The sequence below is a fragment of the Phalaenopsis equestris genome, unplaced genomic scaffold (genome assembly GCF_001263595.1).
Source record: "Phalaenopsis equestris unplaced genomic scaffold, ASM126359v1 Scaffold000291, whole genome shotgun sequence".
In the NCBI taxonomy this organism is placed as follows: domain Eukaryota; kingdom Viridiplantae; phylum Streptophyta; class Magnoliopsida; order Asparagales; family Orchidaceae; genus Phalaenopsis; species Phalaenopsis equestris.
The window spans coordinates 222,728-237,409 of NW_018164733.1; the positions used below are offsets into that span (position 1 = coordinate 222,728).

A 14,682-nucleotide genomic window follows, 5' to 3' on the forward strand; every position below is an offset into this window, starting at 1 on the left:
TATCACAAAAAATAAACAACAAAAAATAAACATAAAATGTATACTTAAAGCAACACATTATTTTGGTGTATCAATGAGCCTAATTTTGAAATAAAATCTCAAAGTCTATTTTTAAAACTTAAATAATATATACTATGAAACTGACCCCAATGAGCAGGATAAAGTTGATAAGGTTCAAATAAAATAGTTCAAATCCTTGATGATGGACATATTCATTGCACATCTTAATTGAAGGAGATGCATTCTCAAAAATAAAAAATTTTAATTAAAAACTGTATTAAATATTTAAATCATTCAATGCTTAAAGCACAAATTCATCCATCATTCACAATAATTTATTGGGATGGATAAATCTAATGTTGACTCAAACTTACATATAACTAAATATCATATCAAGTATTCTACAATATTAATACTCAAAATAATCATGTGCCGGAAAGAACATGGCCATAGTGTTTTATCCATTTGATTAGGCTAGTAGGCTCTAAAGAAGTGACTACAACCTATGCCCCTCTGACCAGATAGTTTGACTAGTAGGCTTCATCAAGTGAATTAGCTAGTAGGCTCTACTACAGAACGATCACGACTATGACCCATATGTTCCCTAATGACAACCTTCTCATTTGAGTTATGAATCATAGGGTATACTTGATAGAGCATAAATCCTAATGTAAGCTAAAGTTTACTTAGATTAGTCCCCATTAGACTAACAATCAACCTAGGTTTCTAAGGTTCCCTCAGACAAAATAACCTATGACTGCTGATAAAGAAACCTTTGTTAGGTTGGGTCTACTATCTCCTATGATTAAGTAGACTATGTATCATGACAATTATGGATGACATAATCATGATCTCTTGTTAGGTTCGCCAACATTTCTCATACAACCCACTCTTAAGCTACAACAATAAGTTTATAATTTAAAAACATAAATTTGTTATTACTGTATGCTAACTTAAGAGTTTATTGAATAACTATAATTGAAAGTGCTATCACATTATCGTGAAGGGTAATTAATCATAGAGGCTTACATCTGTGAGAAATCTCTAGTCCTAGATCTTAAAGTTCTCATAAAATGAGGGTGAAATCTCTAGTTAGTGTTTTATCTACTATCTTATATGTCTTTTGAAAAATTGAGCTCGAACCTCCTAGTAAACTTCCCAATTTGCATTTCATTTTCTTTTTATTTCAAGGTAGGACAGTGCATTTCAAATATTCGGAGCCCACATACCTAATTTATATAGAAGTATCAGAGCATATTATGCATTGTAAAGTTTGACAGCTTCATCGGTGATTTATTTGATATTTTAGAGTACTTTAGAAGAATCCATTGAAATGTGAAGCAATTTAGGAGTTTGAAGAAATAATGACCTCATAGTAACCACGTAAGGTCTAACTAGAGAATTAATATTTTTTTTCTACGATGTTGTATGTTATAACTGAATTGGTGCACAAAAGGTCAGATCATTCATAACTTATAGCCTCGATCCTGAATGCTCATATTGTGCAATTCACTTAGCTCCCGCTTCACATTTGCCTTTGATTGCATTGTGCGATTCATATGATCTTTCCTTGATAATTCTTGCTAACTTAGCTTATGTTATAAGAACACTAAGAATCTTTCTAGTGTTTAAAGATCTTCCTTAACAGCCTTTTCCTCTGAGTTTTACCTTCCCCCGTAGTCTTCGAACCCTTCCAAATGAAATATGCTTCTTTTTTTTCCTTCAAAGCAACTACTGTGAAATTCTCCATTCTCCATCCTCCATCCTCCATCGAATGACAACAATTATGCTCGCTTCTTATCCTCTCACTCAACTAATGGTCTCACAACAGTACACCCTTGCCCTCTTTTCTTTACGAGTTGAAAGATATGGAGCATTGCCAGAGTGACATTAGAATTTTCATATTCATCTTTTGAGGATAAGTAACTATTATTTATTATATGAGAAATACTCCATTTACTATTATAAAGTTATCCTTTTTATTTGTATTAGAATTCTAACTATTTTGCAGATTTGTTACTCATACTATTGTGATTATGTTATTTGTGTACCAGTGAATTTTATTATTGTTGATAACAAATTGTATGTGTTATTTAGCCTTAATTTATTAATGCACATATTCTTATTTATTTGATTAATTCTTCTTTTTGCAAGATTTATCATTCCTATATACTTCTTTTATTTTATTTTAAAATTATATATATATATATATATATATATATAAATATATAACCTATATGTTTTGCTAACCATGAGCAAAACATATATATATGTGTGTGTGTGTGTGTCTATATTTATAATTTTTACTATGGCCTTAGGACTTGTTTATCAAAAAAGATGTCTACTTTTTTGTTTATTTCGCAAACATGTCAGTTGAGGATCTTGAAATGTCAATGCACCAAAGGGCATTAAGTATTTATAAAATTTCTTATTTCTATTGGATTTGATCTTAATTTCTTAAATGAACAAACTATTTTTGTGTTGTTTCTATATTCAAAAAACCTGAGCCGAATTAATAAGATAAAAGATTTGTTACTACTCTATAAATATTTAAAATTAAGAGTAAATTGAAATGGATAAAATAATATCATAAATTAGTTTTATTACAAATAAAAATTAAGAATTTTTTACATATGAAGGCCTCTGAACATTATAATTCGTAGATAACGGTCCCAAAACATGCAAATTATGAGGGAAGGTCTTCGTTACAAATGTCATTGACACTGTTGATGGTTCCAAAGAGCCCCTGAGTAGCATAACAGATTGTCGCGCTTTCGTCAAAAACCTTCAAATTGCAGAGAAACTGAGGACAGAAAAATCCTATCTTTCTCATGTCTTCATTATCATGTAGCTTTCATCCCAAGCATTCCTCGCCCTGGCCATGGTAGTGGCAACACTTACAATCGCCTTAGTGTTCTTACTAACCCGACTTTCTCTGTCCTGTATCCAACGAAACTGGTTCACGTTTAGATACAAGTCAAGTCTAAACCTCCAATACAAAAACCCAAAACCAAAATCAAATGCGACATTCTTAGGCCACACACAGTGCTATTCATTCGCAAAGGGAAGTAAACCATCGTCGGACTTTGTGGCGTACTTGAAGTAGTCGACAGAGAGAGCCTTGCCGGCGGCGACCTAGGCTGCGGTTGTGCTGCGCTTACCTTTTTTTCAAAATATTGATTTGAAGGTTCATTCTTCCAAAATAGTGAGAGAGTTTGCATCTGAAATAGTTCTCTCCGGGGGGAAGTAAAAGGAACGGAAAGTGTTGCCATTGGAGCTCCCCAATATAGCGTTTAAAGCGCTGCAGTTTCACTGAGAATATTGAAACACTGTAGCATGAAGGAGTATTTAACTGTTATTTTATTAATGTTTCTTGCATGATATTTGTAGACCCTCCCTCATAATTTGTATATTTGAGGACCTTAATTTATAAATTATAATGTTTGGAAGCCTTTATATGTAACAACCCCAATTAAAAGTTAAGTGTAATTTTTTTATAATTATTAACAAAAGAGTGAAGGAGCACAACCTTGTTATAGATAGGGCTGTCAAAATGATTCGTTGTTTCCAAACAACTCGTGTTCGACTTATTAAGAAGCTTGTATTTGACTCGTTCGCTAAGTTAACGAGCTGAACACCACGAACAAATATTTGTTAGTTCATGTTGGACTCGTTTTGGCTCGAAATACTACTAATATAAGGCTACAAAGATTATAATCAATTTAAAATATTAATTAAGAAAATAGAGTAAAAATTATTAAAATAAATTTAAATGATGTTTTAATATAAATAATAATTTTTAAGTCTGGCCTAACATCTTATAACTACTTAATTAAAGTTGTCAAAACGTACCCCCAATACAAACTCACCTTTTGAGTTCTAAATATAAACTGGCCGAACAGCTGACCCAGAGGAGAAAAGTTTGCGTACGTAAGATGTTTACAGGGCTGTGTATATCAGAGATTATTCAGAGGGTATTGAAGAGTTATAGGTAATATGGGAGTATAATACCGATATAACCCCGACACCCTCAGAGGAGAAAAGTTTGCGTACGTAAGATGTTTACAGAGTTATGTACATCAGAGATTATTCAGAGGATATTGAAGAATTATAGATAATATGGGAGTATAATACGGATATAACCCCAACACCCTTTTTTAAGTACCCAATTTTTTCTCGACCCGAGCAGCTGAAGCTCGTTTACACCCGAGTCCATCCCAGGCTGTTATCTAAACGGCGTTTCGCGGCGGAGCGTGGTCGCTCGAAATGCCGCCACGCGAGCAGAAGACTGAAGGAGAGCAGCCTTGCGCCACTTCCGGCTAGCCGATCTGTATGATTCTACTTTTCCACTATGATGAGCATGATCGCCTCCGTCACTTTGCACCTATGCCGCTCGCTTTCTGGCGGAACCCTTGGCGGAGGATCATGCACGCTTCGATCGATTCGAGCTCGATGCTACTGCGATCAATCCCGTTTATCCGCAGAAAGGCGAAACCCAGGTGAATCATGAGTTTTTAATTCTACCTCCTCAATTTCGTCTGGCTCTTGAAATTTATGATGGCACCTTGCTTACTTTTGCTTCATGAAATGGAGCTGAGATTTGCACTAATTTCATTTTAGAGGTAAGCAACAAGTTGTGTTGCAGTTGGTGTTTTACTTGAGCGGTGTTGATATTTGGTTCCCATGGATATTAAAACATCTGTGTCCTTGCATGCATCAATGTTGTTGCTGGCTTGTTGTATAAACTTTGAAAATTTGGTTAGATATGGTATGTGAATTTGCTTTTTGCCTGTGGCTGGGAAAACAAGATTTTTTTAAGCTTTATTTTTAATTCGAGACGACGAATTGGTAGGTTTCGAGGCCATAGAAGGTGTTGGGGAGTTAAAAAAAAAGGAATAATTTGAACGAAGGTTGTATGGAGAAAGTTGCTGGTGAATTTTGAGGATATATAGCTTGATGAACCAAGGGTATTCTTGCACAAATTCATTTGTTTGGGGAAATAATGTGTTTTTTCAGATTGGAAACGACTAGGGCAGTTTGAGTGGACATGGTTTATAAATCCTTCTATATATATGGTTTCAAACCAATATACACCTTTGAAATAAAATCATTATCATTTTGATTAACATTTTTAATACTTAGACAATTTAGTGACGGATATGCTGTATTTGGGTTCTTGTGCTTTCCATTTCTCTCCCTTGTAACAGAATAAATAAGATAGAACATTTTTACATCAATTTACTTTCACTCATGCACTGTTATAATACAAAATTATCCCATTCCCCTTTATGCAGTTAGCCAAACCATGATTAAATGGGCTTCTTTAAAACTCTTAGTATCTTTTTTGTGTGCCAACATGCTTAGAGCAATGTTATATGACAACAACAAAATGTCTATAATACTAACAAATTGGATTATGAGCTTACTAAACCAGTATTAGAAATTTTAGCATGGTATCTTTTTTTTATTTGTATGAAGCTGTGGCTTATTCCTCTTTGATACTTGGTTCACATTATCTCACCCTGCTTTTAGTTTTTCCTTTCTTGTCATTAGCTTTTTATCCCTTTTTTTGTATACCTTCGAAATATCCTTTGAAAGAATTGGCTTGATCAATTAGTATTGAGGGAGACATTTCTTTCTTATTTTATGTTCAGAAAGGAAACAACTACTTGAACATTATTTTTTTTCTTCTCTAGGGCAAATGAACCAAGAAATTTGTAGCAAGAAATTCACAAACCTTTTAATGTGGAATATGCAAAGAAGATATACGATTCCTTTTGTTAGTTAAGTTATCTTGGTTGGATAATTCTAAGAAATATGAGGGTATGATATTACATAGTTTCATATCATAAATGGTAGAGAGGGTACACAATTTATAGCCTAGGTTATGACTCTAGAATATAAAGAAAGCTATGGAATAATATATCTCATTCCTTATAAGATAGAGGACAACCTCTTCCCTGGCAATAGTTGATGGATTTGTACGAAGGAGTGCCCGGAAAGAGGTAGGTAGAGGTGTAGTATCAATCTTTTATGGAATATGAATGTGTAGCTGGCAAGAGCCAAGTGGAGAAGCAATTGGCTAGCTTGTAAAGAGTAGAGGATTGGTAATTAGGCATCTTTAGGAGGTGGCAAGATGACACCATGTGGCTTTGAGGGACCTAGAGTGAATTCGTGTGACTAGCAATAGAGAGATCGTTGAATTGAACTGTAGGAGCAAATATCTGAGGAGGATTAAATGTAAGTGTTTGGTTTGAGGAATTAATTCAGAATTTTCATACTCCCCCTCAAGCTCAAAATAGATATTTATCATTCTTAGTTTGGATAAGGTTGTCAATTTGTGCTTAATGAAGGGCTCAAGAGCGACACAGAGCAGGAGATGGGATCTCTTGGCCTCTCCCATGTATGTGGATATGATTATGACAAAATTTCATCTCGGGAGGCCTATAGTGGGATTTTTTCGCTTGGGTTGCTACCACCAGGCTTGTGGGCTCTTTTTTATATTATTGAAGTATAATTAGGGCTATTTCTATGGGGGAAGTATTTATATTTTTTAATTTTCCCAGTTTTAGAATTTTGCATTTGGTTTTGTGTAGTTGGAGATTGTATATCTAATTTCCGTTTGAAGGAGTGATGTATCCTCTTCCATTTGCATGTAGTGTGTTTGTAGCTTGTTCAGGAATATGTGGCGAATCTCTCTCGGCAACCGTGCCTCATCTTTGCTGCCATTTTGTGGCTCTCTCTACTTTTTTTAGGCCTAGACGTATCAAACGTCTTCTATTCCTTTCCACATACCATCAACCTCACATATTATCATTGCCTTGCCATTCCACGAACATCTCCCGACTAGATCAACTCCCTAAACACCTTATAGGAACCTAGGACGGCAATGAGTCTAAAGTTTGTTGGAATTTCTTTTACACATATGATTAATTGTTCAAGTTTCTTGCTTGTATCATCATCAAAGAGTCTAGAAGCTTCGATCATGGTGGACATGATTCTTAGAAATATTAATATTTGCGTAGTTATCACATATCATTATCAAAGGCTATGTATTGAAGACTAGTAAATCTTTGAGAAGGCATTTAAGTTCTCTTTACAAATGCCCTGGATTATAATTCTGATTTTTGTTTTAACACTACTTTGAGCTATCATAAATTATTTTTTTGCTTCTTCACTTACCTAAATTACCCCTTATAAATTATCAATAACCATATATGAATTTATGAATAATTATAGATTCACCCCATTTTACTTCAGTTAAGATTTTAATACTAACCCTTTTCCAAGTGTCTTTTTATGATACTTTGGTATCTTATATATGGCATAAAGATTTTCCTTTGTGCTAACTATTTCCGAAAGCAAATATCATGTCTAGTGGGGTATAAATAGATAAGCATCCCCACTTATCATATGTTTCTTCCTTTTTCAATTGAGGTTGAGTCTTCTTTAGTCTCAACTTTATGTGAGAGATCTATTTGCATGTTTGCTAATTTGTGCCCAAGCATAACAATTTCTTTTAATAAGCCTTAGGCGTATTGCTATTGTGCGGTAGATATCCTTTTTATTGATCTTTTTATTTCATGTCTATGAAATATTTTAATCAACCAACTGTCACGAACTTAGAATTAACTAAGGCGGGTATAGATGGTTAGCTGGTGAAAAATATTTTTAAATATTAACATTAGTCTGCAATAACATTCATATAAAAACGAGCCACTAAAATTCACAATGCACATGTAAACAATTTTCTAATAAAAGCATACGATCATTTAGTGATACAATAACACAAATAATATGATAAAAATGACATGATAGAAACAAAAAAAAAAAAAATTAACAGATTGTTATATATCACCAATAGTGCCTCTCCTACTATAAACCAATCATCTTATATCAGACACTTCTTTCTAGCAAACTTCTTCTTGAAAATAACAATTAAACAAAACACTAAGTTTTGAAAAATTTAGCGAATAATTATTAATTTATTATGCATTAAATTTTCATGCAAATGTTAAACATGGATGTTAAAAAAAATATGCTGATCATAAATTAACTTTGCTTTTTTTATAAAATATTTTTTAATCATCTTATCAATTATATTTTCATTTCTATATATATATTTTTTCCGTTTTCTTTTTTTTTAGATGCCATCTTAGGAGGAGCGTTAAAATATTTTCCAATTTGTATCATAAATAATCATTTTCATTCGCTTTTCCCATTTTGTAATATAAAGACAATTATTTTCATTTTCTTTTTCTTTAATGTGTATGAGTATGATAACATAGGAGGTGATTCGTGATAGACTTAATCGTTTATTTTTCATTTAACTTATATTATATTTATTTTCATAATTAAATTAATTTAATTTTTCATTTAATGCAACGCAAAATAAAAGAATAAAAATCGTAAAACATGCAGATCATTTTCAATTATATTCATTTAGTTATGAGAGTGTTTTTAGCGTGTAATAAATGAATTACTTTAAAAGCTTATAATACATTAACTTAACACAAGTAAAGTAATACCTACTCACCTTGACATTTAGGTGTCTTTTGTAAATGCTTATTTCTTCACTTCATTTGACTATCACCTATATTCATTAAAAGTATATATATAAAGATTTTATTTCTAAATTAACATATTAATAACTAATTAGTTTACATATTTTCTTATACCACATTTCAATCAAATTCTCTTTCAAATTTAATCACATATTCCAACTCATGAAATTCAATACATAGCTAATGACATATAATTAAAACAATTTATATAAATAAATGCATAAATCTTGCCTCCACTTCACTATCGTCAATTCACCTCAATTTCCAATCCAAAATTTATTTCGCCTCTAATTTTTGACATTGATTGTTAAAAAAACCCAAATAAATACTTAAAACTTTCAATTACAAAACTAAATCTTGAATCTTAAATCCTAAAACAATACTACTAATATTAATAAAAAAAATAAATTTAACTATAAACTTATCTTTGATGTCACAACTTTCTTTTTCTTCTTCCAATCTGAACTTCAATTACTTGAATCTTGATTTAATTAAACCTACTATTAAATTTTAATAATTAAACATATATATTAAATTCACCCTAATTTATCTTAAACTTCACTGGTTCAGTTCGAATCCTCACTGATAATGCACGTGAAGTTTCCTCATTGCTTATGGTGTCATGGCTTTCCCTCAAAACCTCCTGCCTGCACACCTCTCACCTTCCCCTTCTTCCTTCATGCATATATTGCACGTGTGACTCCTCCCTTCTTCTTTAATAATGCTCGGTTCTCCACCTTCACGCGATACACACAACATGCCTCACCACACCTCTTCCACTCTTCCTCACATCAGACGCACACACAACCCTCTTTCTCGCATGCTGGGGCTCAAATTGACCTTTCCCGCATCCTTCGCACAATTTGCGCATGTTGATAGTGCTGCCCGTTGCAAGGCATCTCCTTTTATTATTCTCCTTCCTCTTCGTGCTTAGAGGCTAGCGACTGTTATGAGGAAACTGCGGAAACCAATTGAGAGATTCGAAACAAAACATAGAACAAAAGTACACAAAGTAATAAAGCATAGAAAATGTAGAGAACATCAGGATTTAACGTGGAAAAATTTGAGACTGGGAAAAATCCATTGAGCCACACACACCAAAAAATTCACTATAAAGAATTGAGGAAAATGTATGAATTACACCAGACTCAAACCTCTCTACACTCTTGGAACTCACGAACACTCATTTCTATTTCCCTCATAAGAGAACTTGCAAAATCCAACTTTAGCAGGTACACAAAAATTCACAATGAAGCCGATGAATAAATCCTAACAACTAGAAAGAGTTGTTGGCGTTGAAGCACCACTCTTGAGCATTTGGTTTCCAGGCGCTCAAGTACAGGGATCAAACCAGGTGCAGTTGTACTCCTACGGAGCGTCTCATCTCTCTGCTCTCTGATTCAAGAAGTGTCTTGCGGAGCGCATAGGCGCCATCCATGTGTTGGGTTTCCTGACTCCTTGTTTTAGAAGGTTATACTGGGCGCCAAGCGCTGGGTTGTCCAACCAAGTTCTGGGGCTCCCCTCCTTTCTATGACCAGGCTCCTCTTTTCCACAATCAAGCTCCACACATAATAATCTCTTACTTGGAGACTGATTGCGATCAATTCATCTCGTCCAATTTATAATTACTTTCAAATAATTTCTTCACAAAGAAAGAGTAGAGTGGTCATATTGTTCTTGAGAGTATCATGCGTTTTAATCAACATGGTGAATATATTGAAGAAAGCTTTTGGTGATTGTTAGAGATTTCTTGAGCTTCTTGACTTGGTTTGTATTACTTTTATTCTCAAATTCAGAAAAAAATTGTCATGTAGACGCCATCACCTAAATTCATATTCAAAAGGTAAACTTTTACCTCTAGTTCATGGAGTGGCCAATCTAAATTAATAACAAGAGAAAAACTCATCTTGCTGATGTTCATTGTAACAGCAGGGGCAATGTATCTACATGATCCTTTCCATAAGTTTGATTGAAACCTTTTTTACTAAAATTTTTTTGGGTGCATTGATTGGCATTTTATTAGCTTTGTATTTTACATCAAAGACTTATTTGCATTCAAAATTTTTCTTCTTTTCGGGAGGATTTTAAAGATTTTACATTCCATTTCTTTAAGGGACCGAATTTCTGTATGAACTACGTATTTTCATTCAAATATTTTAAAGGAATCTTGAATTTTTAAAAATTTTTTATGTCTGAAAGACTTAAAGCAAGGACATAGAACTATGGAACAAATTTGTCATTGGAGATATAGTACTGATTGGATGATTGGAAATTGACAGTAGCATTAGACATGTTAGGATCATAATCATAATCAATATTGTCTTGTCTTTGTGAATCAATGATAGGATTTGAGTTGGACATGGAGTTTTGATTCAAAAGAAATGTTTTGGTTAATATTGTCGGTTGAATCTTATTGTCCTTCAGAATAAACTATCCCTTTGTACATTGCTTGTTATATGTGATCTTCGAAAGACTGAGATTCAGATTTTTGATATTCAAGTAGGTTTAAAAGAGGTGTACATTAAGATACCAAAAAAGTGGCACTAATATTATCACATAATTTATATTTATAGAGAGAGCTAATTTCCTTCCCTGTGAATGCAAGTTTTGGGGGAGAATGATTTATTTTTGAAGAATGTTATATCCTTGGCGTTGTAATATTCTTTAGTTCTTCGAGAATAGCATTTGTATCCCTTTGGTAGTAGCAGATAAAAATACATTTTATGACTGTTTATCCCGGATCTTCAACTTTGGATTATATTCTTGGAGGTTTACATTGCTTCTCCTCTGGATGTCTAAAAAATTACAAATATAACCTGAAACTGAACTGGAATAATTTATTTTCGTTCTTACTTTAAAGTTTGATTACCAATTCATGCTTCTCATTTCATCCTTCTGATTTTTTGACAATTTGTAATGTTTTCTGTACTCACATTTTTTTTTCCCTAGTTTATTCCATGTTAATAGTTGTAGTTTTAACTTTTTTCCTATTGTTTTATCATATAACTTGAAACTGAAATAATGTATTTTTTAAATATAGCTTAAATTTAGTTCTCAAACTGATGCTTATGTTCAATATTGTGCTCTCTAAAGGTCCACTTGTTCTTTACAAGAGAATGATTGAAGATGGGAAGCTTCAACATGATACTTATCAAGAGAAAGTAGCTATGGAATTCGAAGACCTGCTTCTCAGACTGGTGCATTATGAAAAGGAGATGGAAGAGTATCATGTAAGTTTCTGGATTAGCTATAAGGGATTGTATATTCTCCAAAGCTTCGTAAATTTAGAGCATTAAAGTTTGTATTTGGTGCAGAAAAAGCTTGCTGACTGGGAAAATTGTAGAGAGAATGAGAGGCGCAGGCTTATGTTAGAAGAAGCTGAAGTTAAGCAAAAAGATGGTGTATGGACAAGATCAAACAACAGAGAAAGTGGGTTTTTGGAGAGGTGGATAAGGTGGAGTATGTTTAACTTTCTAGGATATTTTTCGTCATTCTTTAACCATAAAAATATAATGTAAAGATTGAAGGTGGAAGCAACCACTCGTTTGAGGATGGGCAAATTTATTGATATCAAATTTAACACATCAAACCCTACAATATGGTTACAAATTGTTATTTTATCTATTTTGCATAATTTTTTATCATCATATTTTCATTGCATTAGTAAACCCTAATGCCAGATGTATTTGTATAGAAGAATGAAAATAATGCCCCAAAAATAAATAACAATCAAATCTCAGTTTTAACTTTGCTTTTTCTTCAAAATTACTCTAACAAACCGAAATCAAGCAAAATGAGAGGAGAACTTAAACGAAATAGTTACATCAATGACTCATTCATGGTTGGTTGGAAGTGGTTGAAGGGCGGTTGAGTTGGAGATAGGCGGCAAAATGCTCTCACGGGGCGATAAAAATTTGGGCGAATAGCTCTCATTCGGACAATATGGAAAACAAGAAAAGGGTTTGGCGAGGGCTGTGAGTTGCCAGTTGTGGCCTGCAGGTTGCGTGCATAGTTGGCTCTCTACAATGGGGGTAGGACGAGGGATCGAGTAGATAATGAGATGTGTGGATGTCTTGGTCAAGAGATTTAATCTCCATTTTTTTTTGTATTAAGCTTTTATTCAAGGCCAATTTTGCCAAAATAGTGATCTGATAAAAGGAAAAAATAATTTTAGAGTAGGTTGCCAATTCTGTCATAGTTAGTTCGCCCCTATAGAGCTTTGTCATCTTCTTTTCAACAAATATACGTGTCAAGTTATGATATTATTTAATGTCTTTAATATTAAAATACTCATTTACACAACAATGTACAATTTTTTCTATAGACTTTGAAACGCTGAGCTTATCCATAATTTTTTTGTGAAATCATCAATGTTACTAAAAGACGATCACTTTATAATTTCTGAATTTTATGTTTTAAAATCAGAATATTCTACAAATATATTAATGAACAAATTCATCACTAAAACATGAAAAAAGTCCTACATAGAAGAGGATGAAATTGAAACCAAAATCAAAATTTAAAACCTTGCCATTCATAAATATTTTACTTTTTGTTTATCCATCAGCATGTGTGATATCACAATTAACCCAAACCACAATAGGAATAAACAAATATTATTACTGAAACGGATAGATTGTTACAACAAAACACTCTTGAAAGGGAAATACTACAACAAACATAAACAAACTCAACAACGGGTGGACCTCGTGTGATGGTGGTGGACGTGAGGGGGCTTAGAGAGATGTTAGCAAGGGAGGGGGTAGGTGGACTGGGAAGTGAAGAAACAACTGCTAGGGATGGATTTGGGCGGTGTAAATAACAGCTAAGCTGGGGAGAGGTTGTTCCAACGGTTGAGACAGTGGCGAGATTGCATAGGAAATGAATTTGGACGGCTGAAACGATAATGGTAGCACATGGGAAGTGCTGAAATAACAGTCTGGAGACAAGGATGTGGTTCAGGTGGCTGGAACAATAGTGGCAAGCAAGGCGAGGGGCTTACGGGGCTACGAAAGCGAGGTAGAAAGTTGGGAGAAGGTGGAGGAAGGTGCTGAGATGGTAGAGCAGGGAGGCATCCAAGATGGAAGGCGGCTGGCTGTTGGGAGACGGGGAGTTTGCAAGGAGAACAGCTAAGAGGGCTGTTTTTGGGCGGCTTCGATAGGGAAGGCGGCGGTGACGATGAAGGGATGGTTGCGGGGTATTTGGGGAGGTCGAGGGTAATCACCATCTCAGACGCGATACAGACGAAGCATTACTCGTTGTTAGATACAACCTTATGAGGGAAACCCTGGATGCTGATGGCTGTTATGACAGAAAACACGAAGAAAAATTACCCTAAAAATATTAAAACATCATATTTACAAAGTTAGGGTAAATAGGAGTGGACCCCACTCCAGGGAAATCCACAAAAAGGAAGTGTCGACCGACCCTATTGGACTGGTCCGAGTCGTGATCTCCCATGACACTATAGCGGGCGTCACAAATGACACCCCTATAGGATGACTCCTGTGGTTGGGGGAGCTTCAACCTCATATGTCGAAGCTTTTGTGTTCTTGTAGACTCAAGTCTGTTATGTTGAAGGTGGCAGAGATGCTGTAATCTCCCGTGGTTGAAGGCTCTTTGATTGCGGTCTCAGAAGCACCTAAATCCCGCTAGCAATTGTATTGTACCCCAAAACATCTGAGTTTTCTCCACTTGGGAGCATACATTCATATATGTCGAATAATCTGTGGGCACATTAGTGAACTAAACTGGGACTTCGTGTCACATGTATTATGTTGAATCCTCCCAAAGTAAACCAAGTTTGGATTAACCTGATCTGAAGTGAGACTAGTTTGAACCTACTTGAATAGTGGTGGCCATGGTGGAATGGTTTCGATCATGATATCCTGAAATGCTCTCTGTAGTGACTGTCCCATGTTTGGAATCGCGCCTTAGTCCTATCATCCTTTATCGTCAGCAAAATTGATCTCACCGGCAGGCAAGAGCACCTGTAATCTTAGACTCCACCAAGGTAAGAGCATGACACACTTTCCATCATAGGTGAATGAGTAAGTGTTTTTGTACTATTCATGTTGAGTCATACGATCATACTGCCACTGTCTCCCCAACAATAAGT

The 14,682-nt window shown here is 34.4% G+C and overlaps 1 protein-coding gene across 1 annotated transcript in view; it reads left to right on the plus strand.

The window, feature by feature from the left end:
* Window positions 1-4,181: 4,181 nt before the first annotated feature.
* LOC110025158 (putative ATPase N2B) overlaps window positions 4,182-14,682 on the plus strand; it is a gene marked incomplete at its 3' end in the record, with an annotated part of 53,474 nt that continues 42,973 nt past the window's right edge. Inside the window, 3 exon segments of the mRNA XM_020725459.1 lie at window positions 4,182-4,499; window positions 11,658-11,794; window positions 11,879-12,018. Of these exon segments, the coding sequence (XP_020581118.1) occupies window positions 4,352-4,499; window positions 11,658-11,794; window positions 11,879-12,018 (425 nt within the window).